The sequence below is a fragment of the Nyctibius grandis genome, chromosome Z (assembly GCF_013368605.1).
Source record: "Nyctibius grandis isolate bNycGra1 chromosome Z, bNycGra1.pri, whole genome shotgun sequence".
In the NCBI taxonomy this organism is placed as follows: domain Eukaryota; kingdom Metazoa; phylum Chordata; class Aves; order Nyctibiiformes; family Nyctibiidae; genus Nyctibius; species Nyctibius grandis.
This window is the reverse complement of record NC_090695.1, coordinates 38740188-38759804: the sequence shown is the minus strand read 5'-3', so window position 1 is coordinate 38759804 and position 19617 is coordinate 38740188. Positions and strand designations below refer to the sequence as shown.

Here is a 19617-nt window from a genome sequence, read left to right as displayed (position 1 = left end):
CTTTTATTTGTTCTGTAGTTTTGCTTGCTACAAATTAAGCACATTTTTGGTAGTGCGTAATTCATATTCAAAATCACCCATTAAAACATCTCCTCTGTAACTGAATGCTAAGGTAATACGGGCAATTATCTTCCAAATGTAGAAAGGATCTTTTTTTAATTACTTCTACCTTTGTCCCACGTATGCATATACAGGTGTATTGGTGCAAGACTGTAATAACAGCTTATTCTTGTAAGGGACCACAGGATAAGTGTACATGTTGTTAGCAAATGAGAATGCTTAAGCACATCTGAACTACGCAACATGAAAATACGGAATTTAGAAAACAAACAGAGAGCTCACTTGCACATAAAATGAACTTCAGTAGGCACCTAAATACCAACATAAATATTCCAATAAAAGCCAAAGGTTCTGACCCATCTAGCAACTGCTCTTTAATCTTCTGAAATACTCCTTCATAAAGACTCGGCAAAGGTTGGTTAGTATCTCAGAGAATTTAACCCTAAACAGGATAGTTTCTACAAAATATGTTTGTAGACAGGTAATTAAATATAATGCTGACTCACACCTGAAAAGCACCTTTAAAAAAAAAAAACAGGTTATATTCGAAGTTTGAAAATCACTCACCTCAGGATAAACACCACCTTCAATTAATCATTGCAGTACAGCACAGAAACTTGTAGGTACTTTATTTGAACTCCAAGTGGATTTCAAGAGTTTACCTCTTGACAGCAGTCTTCCACTAAACAGAATTTGAAAAGCCACTGTACAAATCACAGGTGAAGCCTTATGCTTCAGTGACAGTGCTCATAATAAGCCTTTGGATGCAATATCCTGTGCCATTATCTGCAAGTTAAAGGTTAGAAGTAAAAGGCAATGGGGGAGAACACACCGAACGTAGAGGTCTTGTTGCCTTTCTAAGGACTGTTCAGACACAGTCTCCAAATTTGCAAACACACAAGTTGATTCATATGACTAATTTCCTAGATTCACTGGGATCACCTACAACCGAGGTTACAAACACGCAACATGTACACTTTTTAGCAGGAGCCCAGCTGTAGCAAGGGGATTCAGAAAGCCAGGTAGAAGTAAGGGGTGAAGAGAAAAAATATTTGGAAATTAATTTCTCTCTTTTACATTGGTAAACCTTTTTTTCTTTGAGAGATTTTGCAAAGGCAGCTTCCTCTCATTGAAGCATACAGCTGTTTAAAATGTCTGATACCAAAAGCAGAATTTTCTAATAAAATTTCAGAGAAAAATTAAACTGTTTACACTTCAAAATGGTCCCATGCATTGCTCTATGCACCAGTCTACCATAGTAAATTGCCATGAGATTATTGACACTGCCTATTACAATGACGCAGTTATTCTTTCCTTGAAAAAAAAAGAGTAGTTTTACAAATGTGCCATTTACCCAAACATTAGTTAAGCAAAATGATCACCGAGACTTTCAGCTCTGACCTTTGCTGCCTCCTTAATTCTCTAGCCAACTGAAAAATTTTAAACACTTAAATATCAAATTTTCCAAAATTGAAAGGAAAGCTTGAAATACCATTCATCTGTTAAAAAAAAATCTTCCCTTCTTCATTTCCCCTTCCCTATCACAACATAGCTCAGTCAAGCTCATGGCAAAAAGTAAAGGATGTTTTTCAGTGCAGCAGTTAGTCAGTCATTTCTTTGCGAGTTAGTCTAAGCCAGGATGAGTCTGGCTCCCCTCTATTTCCTCTAAAAAAAACACTGAGAGAAGTAAAATAAAAGAAAATAAAACACGCAACCGCACAGGACTAGTTTTTGGCTATTATATTACATAGTAGTGTCATTCTTATACATGAAGTCTCTCCTTCATATGAACTCTTCATAGAATCAAAAAACATGTGCAGCCCAAAGAAAAACTGGTTTCTGCAGCCCACCTGAGCTACACGGAGAGTGGCATTATTATTATGTCAAAATCCACAAGCAGGTCTTTCCATTCAATGCAATGCATATGCCTGTTTAATCGGCAAGTAAAAACAAAACTAAATGAAACAATTACGGGCAGTTTTGTGTAAATCCAATCTTCCATTATTAAATGCCTCTTTGAAAGAACTGACATATATGGGGTCAGTTTAAAAAAAATATATTTGTACAGATGAAAATTCTGGAAACACTTGGTTGAGTGAAAAGTAACTATCAAACAACACTCCACAAGCCGTATCTGGAACTCATGTAATGCAGTCATTATTTATGGCACCTCGCCATATAGTACTGTGAACAAACTGAAGCACGGATGCAAGAATAGGCTTTGTTTAATTCCTCTGATGGATATTATTGGCTGAGACAGGACAGTCCTGCTAGATCACCCACTCCATTCCCACACCAGTCCCAAATTGGCAGCACATATAATACTGCTCTTGTCCACTCAGGAGAACCACATGATTAAAGAACCAGGTTTTCTGTTATCCAGCAGAGCTCATTGTGATAATCTGATTTCCCCTGTATGTTCAGTCCAAATTATGCAATTTCTTTTTTTGCTCCTTTCTTTTTTTTTCCTATTTGTAGAAAACATAACTATCGGTGTGTCAAACAACACTAGTGATCTGTTCATCCCATAATTTATTCCACGGTACCTAGTGCAGCTTCACTTGTTATATTTCCCAAAGGCCTTGAATTGCCTCTTTTCTTTCCATTTCTCCCCTTCTTGGTAAGTTTCCTTGCACATACACTGTCAACAATTACGCTGACTGCACATTTCTCTCAAAAAGCATACAAAATACATACCCTTAAGAAGGGTCTAAAGAGTTTAATTAGATTTAATAGGGGCATGACTCAGATGCACATGGCATTATTCACCAAGTCTTGTAAACAACATGTTACATTGCTGTTACATTGCTTACTAAAACAGAAACATCTTGTTTGCAGCTGGGACACAACTACATTTTTAGGGTGCAAAGTGCCTTAAGGTGCACAATGGTAACATGTACCCATGTACTTGAGCTGTTATGGGAAGATTTAAAATACAGAAATAGAAGCATACAAGGAATACTTTGGTTGCTAAATCCAGCTAATCACTTGCTAGTCTACTCACCATACACCATCCCATTAACAAACTTCATGTTTGATAATCTTTTTTACCACAGGCAAGGCATACTTTATTATATTTTGTAGGAGAAAAAAAAATTAGAAGACAGCACTGGAAAGCAAAAGTACTGAAGCGTGCTTTGCAGGTTTTTGGACTTTGGCTGGTTTTGGTTTTCTTTTTTACTTTTTCATGTTAAGTGACTTCAAAGTCTAAGGAAAAGTTTCAATTTCTAACCAAGATTTTCAAAACTCCTAATAGAAAACATATGCTTATCTAATAGCCACACAGAATTCCTTAATCCTTGGGACACCTAGCAGCAATATCTTACATCCTCTCATATTTCCATAAAGCTCTAATAGTGTCAACGTCGTGCACTCAATGTGAACTTCTACACCAAGAACAGAGGTGCATTTTAATGCACAGGTTACAGTTTTATTAAGAGAAGTAATTTACAGGGACAGGACACTGGAACATGATAATCTAACCTAGATTATCAAAAATTATACCCCCACTTTTTGAAGCATATGTTCATCAATCAATTCTGCCATCACTCATTAATGATAACAGAGTATTCCATATCTGTACCTAATTGTATGATTGCATTATCAACTCAATTATTGCTGGAATTACTCACAAACAGGGCACTATTTTTAAGTCAGTGAAATTTGGCGAGCAACTCTAAAAGAGGAATGAGACAAAATTTCCAGTCAGATAAGACGCCACAAAAGTATAGTTTGATTCCCTCTTCTCCCTTCATCTTAAGGAGGCAAAAGCTATTACATCAGGGTTGTTTATTGGGGTCACACAAGAGAGCAACAAGTAACATTGTCAAAGATCACATAACTTGTCAGAAGCTGTACAATCAGACCAGTGCTAAAATACTCCCTTTCACTGTGTTTATCTCTTGACCTGTTGTAGCTCTTGTTTCATCTGCATATGGATCTCACAAATCCTTCATTCACTCCACCTTTGCACAACCTGTCCAGATGAAAACCTGACTGTAGGATCCAGACATAATATCAGTTTGTGAATAATCTGACTTTGCCTCATGCAACAGGAGAAGAGGAAGTACAGCTTCTTTCCCTGACATATGTACGTATTCACATATGGCCTGTGAAAACGTGTGAAAATGCTGACAGCCTCAATCTCTAGTGAGCTGCAGGCTATGAATGCTCAGAGACGTGTAACTTAAGCAAATTTAGTCTCGCTTTCACAATTTTAGCAATAAGACATCTCCAGTGCAAGGTCTGACTGTTGCTAAATTGGTAACTCTTCTTCACAAACAAACTAAGGGAGCTTAAGGCTTTCAAGAAAGAAAGGTCATTAGAACTGCTTCAAATTACATTTTTCCCCATATACCTGAATTCTCAGAAATAGCTCTACAATTTTGCATGAAACTTTCCTAAAAACACTTGGTAGAAGTCAGGTGCCTACCATGGTAAAAAGCCAGCCCAAAGTCTTCTCTTTACCAAATTTGTAAGCAAGCAGCAGCCCCGCAGAAAAGGATGGGGCAGGGGCAGAGCTGGTAGACACCAAGTTGGCCATGAGCCATAATTATGTTCATCAATGTAATTTTGGTCATAATACTACCAAGATTCATAAGAACACACTAAAAAAAATATTTTGATGGGTACAAACTGCTTTCAAGATGATTCTACAGGAAACAAGCAGGAGCATGGTGATATTTCAGTGCTGGCTGACTAGTTGAACTATATAAATTTACTACTTGTATTCAAATATTTTGTCCTCATCTCATTTTTTTCCACAGTGTCATCTAAAATTCTTCCAGACTGAAGTATTTTGACCTTCTAACTGCAACATGGTCAGTTTTTCAAATATAGGGATTGTGAGTGTATTTCGATTTTCAGCAGCTTTGACTAGCTTTGTTTCTGACTTTATTCAACAGAAGCGAAAGTTATAGTCTTCTCTGGACAGTAGAACACAACTCAGTGAATTTTTACTTCGTAAATATTTTGTTGGAGAAAAAATAAACATAGATGCTTAATACAATTTACTATTATGTCACTACATGCAAGTACCTTAGACGGATGCTTTCTTCTCCATATGATCTATTTCCCAATACACAAAATACCCCAACTTCACTCCCTCTCACCCTATAACACGTCATGGACATTAAAAAAGGTAACACTGTAGCAACCACACCATTTAAATATAAAAATATAATAGGATATAGCATATATGAGGCACACAAATTCTAGTACAATGACAAGCATGAAAATTCAATTTACCAATGGTCTACATTTCCCTACACCCCTTCCAGAGTTAAACTTGCTCATACCCAGTCGGCCCATAAAACACATGTGAAAATGCCTGCACTTATCCACAAAGCTCATATGTGAAGTCTTAAGCAGAGCTAAAAGCTGAGTCTACTACAATAACTATTATGTCACAGTGAAATTTAAAAAGCCAGTTTAGGTTGGGGTATCTACTACAATCTTTAAATTTGCAACAGCAAATTTAAAAAAAAAAAAATCACTGCGAGAAGAATCCTCTAAGAAGAGAAGTTCCACTAAAACCCAATATATTGGTTTATAGACCTAAAGGAGGACAAAATTATAAAAAATGGTGATAGCCATTCCTTGTCAAAACTATGCAAAAAAAAGAGGAAACTGAAATTCCACAAGAACACTGAACTGAGGATGCAGTAGGAATGCATGCCATGCCCAGCAAACTAGCACTTAATTCCAGGATACAGCTTGAAAATAGAGTTCAGACCTATAATTATTAATAGATCCTATTTATTACTAATTAAAGGTCCAATTTGGTCTAGTTCCTGAAGGACTTATAAAATCATAATAACAACAGTTTACCTCTCCTTCCAAAAAAAAGGCAAAGGGTTTTGTGTGCTTCTTTTTCTCATAATATGGTATGGAAATATCATCCAAATCCTAAATTCATGGTCATAATTAGTACATGAAAACAATCATTTTTCATCTTAATTTAATGTAAAATTTAGATTAATACAACACAGCATTACAGAATTGCAGTCATTTTTAGTATCTTCTTTGCAATACACGCACATACCTGTGACTGCTTAATAGAGCATTACTTTAATCCTCACTTATTCCACTAGCTTGCATTACAAATGCTAGAAAAAAAAACAGGAGGCTTTCTGGGCTGATTATGTTCTTGGCCCTAGGAATGCTGTCCATGAGGAAACTGATCTTATTCACACTATCACTGTGTAAATTTGAGACTAGAGGCAGGAGGCAGTGCCAAACTCTGCTATATCAAGAGTAACGCTATCTCAGTAACTGTAAAATGAAATTCGTATAATTAAGCATCCAACATAAAAGCTAAAGGAAACTAAACTGCCTGTCTGTTCCAGCTCCCAAGACACTACACTGAATCTCACTAGCTCCATACTTGTTCAAAAGTAAGCCTCAATATTCTGTGTTTGCACGTAAAAAAGAAGTAAGGAGCTATTTTAATTCCCCACGAGGTGCTGCTTGCAAGACAGAAGGCAAGTAGGTGCACAGGGCGAGGATAACCAGGGACTGAGCTGAGTGCCAGGGGAGATCAGCTCAATCTCCATCCTGGTAACAGAACTGGTGGCAGGGTTAAAGGATGTGACAGATAAGGCTTCCATTGCAGAATCACAGCTATTATGGCTCTAGTGGCCTTTATCAGAGACAGATACCAGACCCCATTAGACATAGGTCTCTGTGGGCCAGTCTGTGCAGTCTTGAGGCACGCCAGTGCTACCAGTGCACCCTGCAGCCTTTTGTCAACAACTTTTCCAGTGACACAGTCATGATCCAGTCCTGATCACATGCCTGCAGGTGTAGGTCGACATCACATCTCATCCTCCACGGCCCCCCACTGTACTTTTGAATCATCTCCTTCGCGTGGGATCCAGAACTGGTGCAACAACAGAAGGCAAAGTAATCTAACATAAAAGTTTCTCCATCAAAATTAAGAACTTTACTCAGATCACTAGGTTAACCTGCTCATGGATGTAGTTACTCCAGAGGTTCAAGGGAGGAGAAAATACATGGTCAGGAGCACAGGAGGAGACCAGACATGTCCCATTCAGCAGCAGCCTGAAGTTACATGAAAAATAATGTTTCTAAGTTTATTTCAAGTGACTCTGTACTTTTTTTTAATTCTTAAGTTTTTTTTGTTCTTGAGAGGGTTAAATTAAGCTAATGTCCTCGACACAAAAATATCATCAACTTTACTGCAAATGTGCTACTACTTATTTAAAACTCATCTTCAAAATTTAAGAACAAAAACAAATGGGAATGATTTAGGAAAGCCATGTTCACACTTGCTTTTCTTGAGGGCACATACAAAGCTGAAAGTGAGTTCATTTATTGTCTCCAGAGGGCTGACTGGGGCATCATCAGAGAGGATATTTTTCTTTTTTTCTTTTTTCTTTCTTTTTTTTGCCTTGGCTAGAGTCTGTAATAAAAGCTGGGCGATGGCAAATTGATGACTAAGCAAAGCAAACTACCTGCAGAGCATGTCAGAGGATGTAAATTACACCCAAGAGAAATGCAGTGACACGGCCCCGCTCAGCGCTCTGCTTTCAGAACGAAACATCCGTCTGAAAAACGCAGGCGGGGAACTCCCAAAGTCACTCTGCATCTTGCAGAGTATTTGTCCCCCGAAGGAGGCTGAGAACCTCACCCTCCGACACTCGGCAAAGCTCGGCAGTACCGTAACTTTTGTAATAAAGACACTCCCACCCTCCCTTCCAGAGGGCTGTAAAACCAGCCTGGCGCAGGCTGCCGGAGACGTCCGCTCGGCAAACACAGCTGCGGGCAGAGCCTCCCGCCAGCCCGCCCTGCCGGGCAGCGGCTGCACGCAGCCGCGGCAGCTACCTGCCGGCTGAGGAGGAGCCCCGCCGCCGGCCGGGGCAGCGCTCCCCGGCCCAGGGACAGCAGCATCCCGGCGGCCGCAGGTGCGGAGCGCGCCGCCGCGCCCCGCGGAGCTCCCGCCGTCCCCACCCACCCACCGCAGCAGGGGAGCCTCGGCCCGGCACTGCCCCCCGGGGAGGCGGGCGAGCCCCCGGACCCCCTTACCTGCGCGGCGGCGAGGAGCCCCAGGGCGAGGGCGAGCACGGAGGCGGCAGTTCCCGGGCGCTGCCCCTCCGCCGCGGCCATCCTCCTCCCGCGGCGCTCCGGCGTGGTGCACAGGGGCTCGCCCGCTCCGCCGCTCCGCGTCTGCCTCGCGGCCGTCTCTGCGCGCCTCTACGAGCGGCGCGGGGTACGCGGCGCCTCCAGGCCCCGCAGGGCAGGGAGGTGCGCGGGGGCGCGGCCCCCCGCTGCCGGGCGGCGGGGAGGGAGGCGGGGAGCCGCCGCCGCTGCCGGTCCGCCCCCGCCCGCCGCCACCTCCCCCTGAGGCTCCCCCGGGGCTTGCATGTAGCGGGTACCGCGGAGGGTGCGTGGCGCGCAGTCAGGCGCGGGCCGTGGGGGGGCGGGTGCACGGGCAGAACCGGGGTGCGCAGGGCCGGGGCCCTCAAGCAAGGACCGAGCGCACGGGCAGGGATGGGGCGTGCAGGCAGCGATGGGGTGCACAGGCGGGCACAGGGCATGCAGGCAGGGATGGGCCTTCCAGGGTGAGGCAGACAGGGATGGGGCATGCAGGCAGGGATGGTTAAAGCAGCAACAGGGCATATGGACAAGGGCGGAATGCAGTAGCAAGCCCAAGGCAGGCAGGCATAGCCAGTCATGCAGACACTGGGAGTGCAGATCCAGGGATGGGACCCACTCCCGTCGTGCTGCACTGGCCTGCTTTCTTTGATGTGCCTGCTTACTAAGCCTGTGAGCGTTCCTAGGACACATAAGCTGAAATGCTGGTGTGCCGTGACACGTGCTGCTCACGTTTGCCTGGAGGTAAAAGCTGCAGGTGCTTGGCCTGGGGAGCAAAGCCCCCTCATACAGCTCTCTCAGCTGCCTTCAAGCCTTCACTTGAAGGTGTTGGCCAGTACCTCCAACCCCAGCATCTGCTAATAGAACAGTCAAAATGCAAGCTGTGGCAATCAAATGAGGACATCAACCTGGCCAAATTTGTGATGGCCACTTGTGAAAGGTTCGTGGCAGCTCCTATAAGTCTCTTGCAAAACCACAAGAATATGTATTGTTATTACACACATATCTAAAGCTCCCACCATGAGCCTATTTGAATGCTTCCATAGTGTCTGGGCACATGTATTTACATACTTGGATTATCCCTGGAAAATGCACACCCCATTGAAGAGCCAAATAAATTATGTGGGAATCCTAAATAAAACTATACATTGATGAAGCAGCATGTGCATGGACTGAAGACTGCCACATTTCTCTTCATCTTTTATGCTTATGTCAGCCGTTGTTGAGAAAATCTCTGCTCTGTACAGAGAAGGCATGTTGGGTTTAAGGCTCAGATCTGCACATGAAACCATAATAGCTCTTTTATGTTGAGATTTATAACCTATTTCATCTGATAACTCTCTGCAATCTCTTATTTATACAACAAACAGAAGTGCTATGGTTAACATTTTAGAAAAACTCTTTCAAAAGTACAGCTACATAAAGCACAGTAGCTTAAATTGAAAAGTGCTTGCTTATTCAAGTACACCCAGGAATAATCTATGAATATGCATGACAGATGAACTTCTGGAATTTTTGTTTTCTTTCTAAAGACATACGGTTGGGCAAAGATGTAAACATTCGGCAGTTCTTGTTTTTATTAGCATGTAATTATAGAGGTTAAGGCTCCTGTATACATGGAGTAATGTGGTCTGAAATATGTCATGAATGCTGCATGATCCAAGTAATGCAATTTGGCTGAACAAAACATGACATCCAATTTGTCAGGAACGAGCTGTTTGCAAGTTTCATGTTGCAAACTATGCTTATCTTTTAAGAAATGAGGAGGACATTTCCTGGCATCTACATCTGTCTGGAGGGCCTGAGGGTTCAAGGTAAAACCAAACTATATGTTAATTGTCAGGAAGTGTTTTATTCACAATTGTTACTATTTACATTATAAATTCTGTGTTATTAGCATATAAAATGTAAGATTTCTCTATTCTCACGTTCTGACTTTCTAGCTACAGGTGATTTTACACTCCTTTGATATTGAAAGTGTACCACTGTTTTCTAACAGCAATGTAACAACAAAAAAAAAGTTACTTTCTTCTAGATGTGACTAGAAGAACAGTAGAGTTATACATTAATGATTGGGGGGAAAATAGCTTTCTGAAAATGTCTTCCCCCTTGAACAGACATGAAGTCATTTGACAATACCATTTTTAACAAGAGAATAACTTAACTGAACTTACAGAAGTATGCTTCTTACTCTCTTGTGAGACTCACAACAATGTTGCCAGGCATAAGATATCAAATCTACATTGTCATCAGTCCAGGGATCTGGAAGACTTAGGAAGATTTAAGATCTTTTAAGATCTAAGAAAAGATCAAGGGTTCATGTGTAGGGAGAGAATGTATTGTCACAATTTAAAGCTGGGCTGGCTATTAAACCTGTGGCAGATGCTCTCTGTTAACCCTCTCCCCCCCCCCACCCCCCTAAGGGAAAGGGAAAAGGGAGAGAGACTTATGGGTTGGAAAGTTAAAACAGTTTTAATAAACTATAGTAATGAAAAAGAGTATAATAAGAATAATAGAAATAATCAAATATATACAAATATACACAAAACCAAGATCGAGAGCTTGGAAATCCTCCTCAGGCAGAGTTGCTCCCCCCAGCACAGGTAGAGGGGAAAAGGCAGTAGCTCCCCCTGCCATCACACCTGCAGGCTTTTAACTGGAGAACTGGCAAAGCTGGTACCAATCAGTGGAAGACAGGAGGGCCCCTCCCTCCTGGGCCCCACCTCCAGGAGGCAGTGGGTTAGTGATAAATAGGAAAGTGAGAATGACGTGTATGGGATGGAATACCTCATTGGTCAATCTTGGGTCACCTGCCCTGTCTGCTCCTCCCTGCAGGTGCGACCCCCCTTCGGCTCTTTACTTGTAAGTAGTGAGGAATTTAGCAGTGACCTTAGTTTCTTTAAGACTAATTGGCCTGGTTTGGGCCAAACCAGGACATTCCACCCCTTATTCCATACCATTCACGTCATACTCAGATCACCACTACCTTTTCATTTTCAAATATATATACACATATCACTAGTTTATGATTCATCTTTATGCAAAAAGTTCATCAAGTTCATTTAGTTCAGGATTGTGGGTTTCCATCTGGCTAGCAGTCTCTCACAGCAGGAGAGATGGTATGAGTTTTGTCACGGTTCATGCCCACGGGTTGCAGGTTCAAAATGTCAGTCTCGAGGAGGTTACTGGATGCCACTTGCAGCTAGCTCCGGTCTCATCACCACTGTCTTAACCTGAAAGACACTTATGCAGCAACAACATACAGTTCAGAATTAAGTAGTCTCACCCAGAATCACATCACCTTCAGGGACACATCGGACTTCACCATCTTGCAACATCACCCACCAAGTACATCCAGGTCTCTGAGCAAAAGCAATCCCACGAATGGGTTTACCTTTGCCCGTTGAAGGAAGAACCCAGACAGTTTTTCCCAATAGATTCCTTTCATGCACCACAGGGACTTTATCTCCTTCTACTGTATGTAGAAGGTCTGACTGAGCAGGGCCAGCTCGGTTGATAGATCCCCTGGTGTTAACTAACCAGGTAGCTTGTGCCAGATGCTTATCCCAGTTTTTAAAGGTTCCACCCCCCATTGCTTTCAGGGTAGTTTTTAACAGCCCATTATACCATTCAATTTTCCCAGAGGCTGGTGCATGATAGGGGATGTGATATACCCATTCGATGCCATGCTCTTTGGCCCAGTTGTCTATGAGACTGTTTTTGAAATGAGTCCCATTGTCCGACTCAGTTCTCTCTGGCGTGCCGTGTCGCCACAAGATTTGCTTTTCAAGGCCCAGAATAGTGTTCCGGGCAGTGGCATGGGGCACAGCGTATGTTTCCAACCATCCGGTGGTCACCTCCACCATGGTAAGTACATAACGTTTACCCTGGCGGATTTGAGGGAGTGTGAGGTAGTCAATTTGCCAGGCCTCCCCATATTTATATTTCAACCACCGCCCCCCATGCCACAAAGGTTTTAACCGTTTGGCTTGCTTAATTGCGGCACATGTTTCACAATCATGGATAACCTGTGCAATAGAGTCCATGGTTAAGTCCACCCCTTGGTCACGAGCCCATCTGTATGTATGTTGCATCTCTCCCTTGATGACCTGAAGTGTCATGAGCCCACCGAGCTAAAAATAGTTCACCTTTATGTTCCCAGTCCAAATCTATTTGGAACACTTTAGCAGCTTGATCTGCTTGTTGGTTGTTTCGATGTTCCTCAGTTGCCCGAGTTTTAGGTACGTGAGCATCTACATGACGTACCTTCACGACTAGTTTCTCTAGCCGAGCAGCAATATCTTGCCACAATTCAGCAGCCCAAATAGGTTTCCCTTTATGCTGCCAGTTGCTTCGCTTCCACTGCTTTAACCACCCCCACAAGGCATTTGCCACCATCCATGAGTCAGTATAAAAATACAGCCTTGGCCACTTTTCTCGTTCAGCAATGTCTAAAGCCAGCTGGATGGCTTTTACCTCTGCGAATTGACTTGATTCACCTTGTCCTTCTGTGGCTTCTGTGACTCGTTGTATGGGACTCCATACAGCAGCTTTCCACTTCCGATGCTTTCCTACAAGATGGCAGGATCCATCGGTGAACAGGGCATACTGCTTCTCATCCTCTGGTAGTTCATTATATGGTGGGGCTTCTTCAGCACGTGTCACCTCCTTTTCTGGTGGCATTCCGAAGTCTTTGCCTTCTGGCCAGTCCATGATCACTTCTAAGATTCCTGGGCGATTAGGGTTTCCTATTCGAGCCCTCTGTGTAATTAATGCAATCCATTTACTCCATGTAGCATCAGTTGCATGATGGGTAGTGGGAACCTTACCCTTGAACATCCAGCCTACTACTGGTAATCAGGGTGCCAGGAGAAGTTGTGCTTCAGTACCAATTACCTCTGAGGCAGCTCTAACTCCTTCATACGCTGCCAGTATCTCTTTTTCAGTTGGGGTGTAATTGGCCTCGGAGCCCTTGTATCCTCGACTCCAAAATCCTAGGGGTCGACCTCGAGTCTCCCCTGGTACTTTCTGCCAGAGGCTCCAGGTAGGACCATTGTCCCCAGCTGAGGTGTAGAGCACATTTTTAACATCTTGTCCCATACGGACTGGTCCAAGGGCTACTGCATGCACAATCTCTTGTTTAATCTGTTCAAAAGCCTGTCGTTGTTCAGGGCCCCACTGAAAATCATTCTTCTTTCTGGTCACTTGATAAAGAGGGCGTACAATCTGGCTGTAATCTGGAATATGCATTCTCCAGAAACCCACAACGCCTAAGAAGGCTTGTGTTTCCTTTTTGTTAGTTGGTGCGGACATAGCTGTTATTTTGTTGATCACCTCTATCGGGATCTGGCGACGCCCATCTTGCCATTTAATCCCTAAAAACTGGATCTCCCGGGCAGGTCCCTTGACCTTGCCTCTTTTTATGGCAAAACCAGCTTTCAGAAGAATTTGGATTATTTTCTCCCCTTTGTCAAAAACTTCTGCTGCTGTATCTCCCCACACAATGATGTCATCAATGTATTGCAAATGTTCTGGAGCTCCACCCTTTTCTAGTGCAGTCTGGATCAGTCCGTGGCAAATAGTAGGACTGTGTTTCCACCCCTGGGGCAGTCGATTCCAGGTATACTGGATACGTCTCCAGGTAAAAGCAAACTGCGGCCTGCACTTTGGTGCCAAAGGAATAGAGAAAAATGCATTAGCAATGTCTATGGTGGCATACCACTTGGCTGCCTTTGACTTCAGTTCGTATTGAAGTTCTAGCATGTCTGGCACAGCAGCACTCAGCGGTGGCGTAACTTCATTTAGGCCACGATAGTCCACAGTTAATCTCCATTCTCCATCAGACTTTCGCACTGGCCATATAGGACTATTAAAGGGTGAGCGAGTCTTGCTAATCACTCCTTGATTTTCCAGTTGTCTAATCAGTTTATGAATGGGCATCAGGGAGTCTCGATTGGTGCGATATTGTCGTCAGTGCACCGTGGTAGTAGCAATTGGTACCTGTTGTTCTTCAACCTTCAGCAACCCCACAACAGAAGGATCTTCTGAGAGGCCAGGCAAGGTAGACAGCTGTTTAATGTCCTCAGTCTCTACAGCTGCTATACCAAAGGCCCATCTATACCCTTTTGGGTCCTTAAAATACCCTCTCTTGAGGTAGTCTATGCCAAGGATGCACGGAGCATCTGGGCCAGTCACAATGGGGTGCTTTTTCCATTCATTTTTAGTTAGGCTCACTTCGGCCTCCAATACAGATAACACTTGAGATCCTCCTGTTACTCCTGAAATACTGATAGATTCTGCCCCTTTATGATCCGATGGCATTAGGGTGCACTGTGCACCAGTGTCTACCAAGGCTCGATACCTTCGTGGTTTTGATGTGCCAGGCCATCGAATCCACACAGTCCAATAAACTCGGTTGTCCCTCTCCTCCACCTGGCTGGAGGCAGGGCCCCCGTAATTAAGAAATGGATTCATGCTGCTCACAGGGACTGGACCTTCATTTCTCCTATTCACACTTGGGAAAAAGGAATTTGAGGCCCATCTACCCTGACTGGGGTCCTGCTCACTGGTAACTGGAGCAGCCCTCCTCCTAGAAAAATTCTCTCTGGTATTTCTTTTAGCTTGCAACTCATGTACTCGTGCTTGTAGGGTACTGGTAGGTTGTCCATGCCATCTGCTCATGTCCTCCCCATAACCACGCAGGGCAAACCACAGGATACCTCGTGATGTGTTCCGTTTCCTTTGAGCTGGCCCTGTAGGAGAGCGTTTTCTCCTAACAGCTGCAACGCGGGCCTTTGTAGGTAGACGGTCAAGTTTATTCTCGATCCTGGACAGTTTGTCTGACAGTTGTTTAAATGAGTCCTTGTTTTCCTTAGTCAGTTTTTCCACAGCCGAGATGCGTGCCTGCAGTGGGGAAGAAATACTATCTTCATACTGTCGCATACAGTTAGCCATTTCGCCCACACTAGGTCGTGCCACAGCATCTTCTCCCCAGACTAATATTGACAATGTATGGGTATATGTCAGTGGAGCATTCTTCACAACCTTCCAGAACATGGATCGGTTGCATGCCACTTCATCAGGATCTACAATGTCCCGTGGGTGTCCATAAATGATCTCTTGCACAGCTAGTTCTCTAAGGTAGTTAATAATACCTTTTTCTATAGTGGTCCATTTGCTTAGGTGGCTCATAACATCATCTTTATAGGGATACCTGCTCTTTACAGCTGACAAGAGTCGCCTCCAGAGACTGATAGTGTTTGACTTTCTTGCAAGCGCCTTATCAATACCACCATCTCTGGACAGGGATCCCAACTGTCTGGCTTCTCTGCCATCTAATTGCATGCTATCTGCCCCATTATCCCAGCATCGGAGCAACCAGGTAATAATAGGTTCACCGTCATAACGGCTGAAGTCTTTCCTTATATTTCTCAGGTCCTTCAGGGATAAGGAGTGGTAGGTTATCTCTACATCTGAGTCCTCCTCTTGTGATAGTTCTGCTTTAGAAGGACCTTTCTTCTGTGATGGGTCTGCTTTAAAAGGACGATCGAGGAAACCCCCATCTGTGTCAGGCCCTAACTCTGCCTGAGAAGGGCCCTCACCTGGGTCATATGATGGCTCTGCCTTAGAAGGCTCTGAGTCATCATCCTTCTCTTCACGAGCTGATTTCTTTTGGTATTTCTTCCTGGTTACAGGAGCAATTGGTACAGATTCGATAGATGCTGGGGTCTGAGTAGATGCAGTGGCTGTTGTGGGAGTGCTGAGACTTGTTAGAGTCTGAGTAGCTGCAGGGGCCATCTTGGGGGTGTAGCAGCTGTGGTACAGGCTGCCAAGGTTTCAGTGGATTTAGTGGCTGTAGCGGCAGCACACGCTGTAGGATCTGAGGTGGCTGCAGAACACCTACAACTGTCCCTGCACCGATATTTAATCTTATCCCACATCAGAGACACATTCAGGACAACCGAAAATAAAAACATGCCACCTAGACAGCACTATCCTAATTTTGCAAAATCTAGTGGAATCAGCTTGGCAGAAAAGGAGAAGGTACTATTTCCCAAAGTAAAACTGGAAGTGTAATCATTAACAGAATCAGCTAAAGGACACCTGGAGCGTGCAGATGAAGTCGCTGCTACTGATTCGCGATTAAAGCTGCCTATCATCGTGTCATAGAGATAAGAGATCGGAATATTAACTGCCCAGTTTATCACAGCATAAATCAGTATCAAACCCCATACCAAAACAATACATTTCGACCAGCGCCCACTGCTAAACTGCATGTAAACATTCATAAGAAGCAAGCAATAACACAGTGCCCACGGCAGGTAAGGCATCATTGCAATACTCAATTGTGAAAGAAATTCTATAAGAAGACGAGATAACACAGCATTCAAAAGTGACATCACCATCTTCATTATCTGTTTTAATTTCCAACCCCTTGTAAATCTCAAAGGAAGAAATCTGATACTCTCTCAGCTGAGCTCTCCAGGTCTCCTCCCACCAGAGCAAGGATTCAACTTATCAGAGCAACCTGTTGGAGCTTCTCTCGAGCCCCACGTTGGGCACTAATAAATCTGTCACAATTTAAAGCTGGGCTGGCTATTAAACCTGTGGCAGATGCTCTCTGTTAACCCTCTCCCCCCCCCCACCCCCCTAAGGGAAAGGGAAAAGGGAGAGAGACTTATGGGTTGGAAAGTTAAAACAGTTTTAATAAACTATAGTAATGAAAAAGAGTATAATAAGAATAATAGAAATAATCAAATATATACAAATATACACAAAACCAAGATCAAGAGCTTGGAAATCCTCCTCAGGCAGAGTTGCTCCCCCCAGCACAGGTAGAGGGGAAAAGGCAGTAGCTCCCCCTGCCATCACACCTGCAGGCTTTTAACTGGAGAATTGGCAAAGCTGGTACCAATCAGTGGAAGACAGGAGGGCCCCTCCCTCCTGGGCCCCACCTCCAGGAGGCAGTGGGTTAGTGATAAATAGGAAAGTGAGAATGACGTGTATGGGATGGAATACCTCATTGGTCAATCTTGGGTCACCTGCCCTGTCTGCCCCTCCCTGCAGGTGTGACCCCCCTTCGGCTCTTTACTTGTAAGTAGTGAGGAATTTAGCAGTGACCTTGGTTTCTCTAAGACTAATTGGCCTGGTGTGGGTCAAACCAGGACAGTATGTAAGGAGATTTCTTAAAGAATGATTCTCTTTATTTAGAAAAAGAGATGGGTTAACAACTCTGAAGTAATTTTTAGCATTAGCCAGAAGGCAAATAATATGCTTAGCAAGGATATGCTTTTCTCCACATTTAGAATGCAGGCAGGGTATGCTCTTAGAAAGTCTAACTTTTGCCTCCCAGCAACGTTGCCTTGGTGTTACAAGACAGGATTTGTCTGTGTCTCTTTCTGTTTCGTATATAACTGCTTTATTTCCCACAGAAATGGCAATGCGTTTTTAAACACAGACTTGCAGCTCTAAATCCAGGTAGATCTTCCAAGCAGGCATAATACATGGTAGGTTGATGTTAAACTAAACTTCTGAGGCTTTAGGCATTTTCCGACACACAGTGTGTTTGCCCAAATTCTCCTCTGTGCTACTGTAGTGATGTCCCACCACTCTCAGTATTTCTGCAGGATTAATTCCAGGGCCCCAGGTTTTCCAGCAACTCAGAAGCTACAAAGGGGGCTGCATTTCCATTTAGGTGTTTACAGTTTCCACTTAGGTGCCTGCATAAATAGAACTTGCATCAGTGAGCAGAAGCTTGTGTTGTAAGTACACAATCCTTTTGTAAATGTATAAAGTTGTTGGAATGCTTTGGTCCTGCTTAGATGGTTGGTGGGTTCTGAACATAGGACCCCTCAGGTGTCTCACAGAAAAGGCAGGCCCTTCATTACTGTATGTCAGTAATGTTTGACTGTTTCCATTGCATAGGTAGAGTTAGCTCAGGTACAGAGTGGATTAAGTATATCGTATGAGTAAGTATCTTCAGATTCTTTTTCTTCTGCATTTTTAACTACACACTATTCAAAATCAGTAATAAGTAGCAAACATGATTTTTCCTTATAGTTAATATCTGGCATGACTTTGACTTGGACCTTAGAAGTTAAATAAATGATAACCAGTGGAAGAAGCGTTTATGCAGAAAACAGCAATGTTTGAAATATTAAATGTTAGTGAGCTAAAATTCTCATTTTTGGAAAGTTAATAATTTTCCTTAGAATATGCAGTTTTGATAGTGCAGTTCCATCCCAGATGGTGTAGCTGAAGGGGATTCAACCTCTAGAAACACGCTTTACTACTGATGATAAGAACAGTCAAGCAGAACACCTACAACTCCGCACCCCTGCCCTGCCATCTCTCCTCTCCTCTCCTCTCCTCTCCTCTCCTCTCCTCTCCTCTCCTCTCCTCTCCTCTCCTCTCCTCTCCTCTCCTCTCCTCTCCTCTCCTCTCCTCTCCTCTCCTCTCCTCTCCTTTTCCTTTGACCTTTCCATTTCCTGAAACAAACAAAGCTATTATTTTGTTGGCTATGTTTGTGTATCAATTGGATTTCACCTGTTGGCATCTGAGCAGACAATCACCATTTAGCTCTAGCTGCTCTAATTCTCATTGTGATCTGTCTTTGGAGTCACTCAGACAGCAAACACCTGATTATTCCAGAAGTGATCTTTCAGAGTCTTCAGAATCAGGCCCCTTTAGAATCTGTTTCAGAGTAACAGAATATAGTGAATTCGTTTAAAAAGTCACAGAAATTCAGGAATCAGCGTAGAAAAAAAGAACAAAGAATTCATATGCGAATTTAAACATTAAAACTACTTTGTATGAAAAGCAACATTATATCTGTACAGTAGTAGAAACTTATCAATGGGTTTATCTTTCTATATTCAAGTTCACAGTTTATTGGAAGTTCAGAGACAGAGAACCCAGACTGAGCTAACTAATTGGATGAAATGTTTAAGTGTTTGGAACACTTAATCTCTTGAAATGCAGAATGTGACAACATTTGTTTTTTCTTAACTCAAAAAAATGAAGTTAAACAATACAGCAGAACTTCAGGATTTTTATGGGGGGGGGGGGTGTGTTTTGAATACTTGCTTGTTTCATGGAAGAAAACCTGTTCTTTATATAAGAGCTCCCAGCAGAGACTGCTTCTAACACACTTAACATTCCAAAGTATAATAACACATATAAACTCTGTTGGGTGAGGCTTTCTGGGTGAGGCTTAACTAGCCATACAAGATCTAGGATTAATAACAATAAAAAGCTGTTGAAATTGTCATAGAGTGTTTAAAGACCTTCCCAAATCACTTACCATCTGCTGTTCCCCAAGGATATGCAGGAGATACTTAAAATACTAAGACACATAACATTTGTGTAAGAGATAGACTGATGCAGAAGTTATTTTTGATTCCCTTAGCACCTCATCTGTAGCTTAGAAGTCTCTATACTTGC

General features: G+C 43.1%; 1 protein-coding gene across 1 annotated transcript in view; it reads right to left on the bottom strand.

The window, feature by feature from the left end:
• ADAMTSL1 (ADAMTS like 1) overlaps positions 1 to 8700 on the bottom strand; it is a 518348-nt gene extending 509648 nt beyond the window's left edge. The window contains 3 exon segments of the mRNA XM_068422922.1: positions 8107 to 8419; positions 8421 to 8665; positions 8668 to 8700. Coding sequence (XP_068279023.1) covers positions 8107 to 8419; positions 8421 to 8665; positions 8668 to 8700 — 591 coding nt within the window.
• Between the last annotated feature and the right edge of the window lie 10917 nt (positions 8701 to 19617).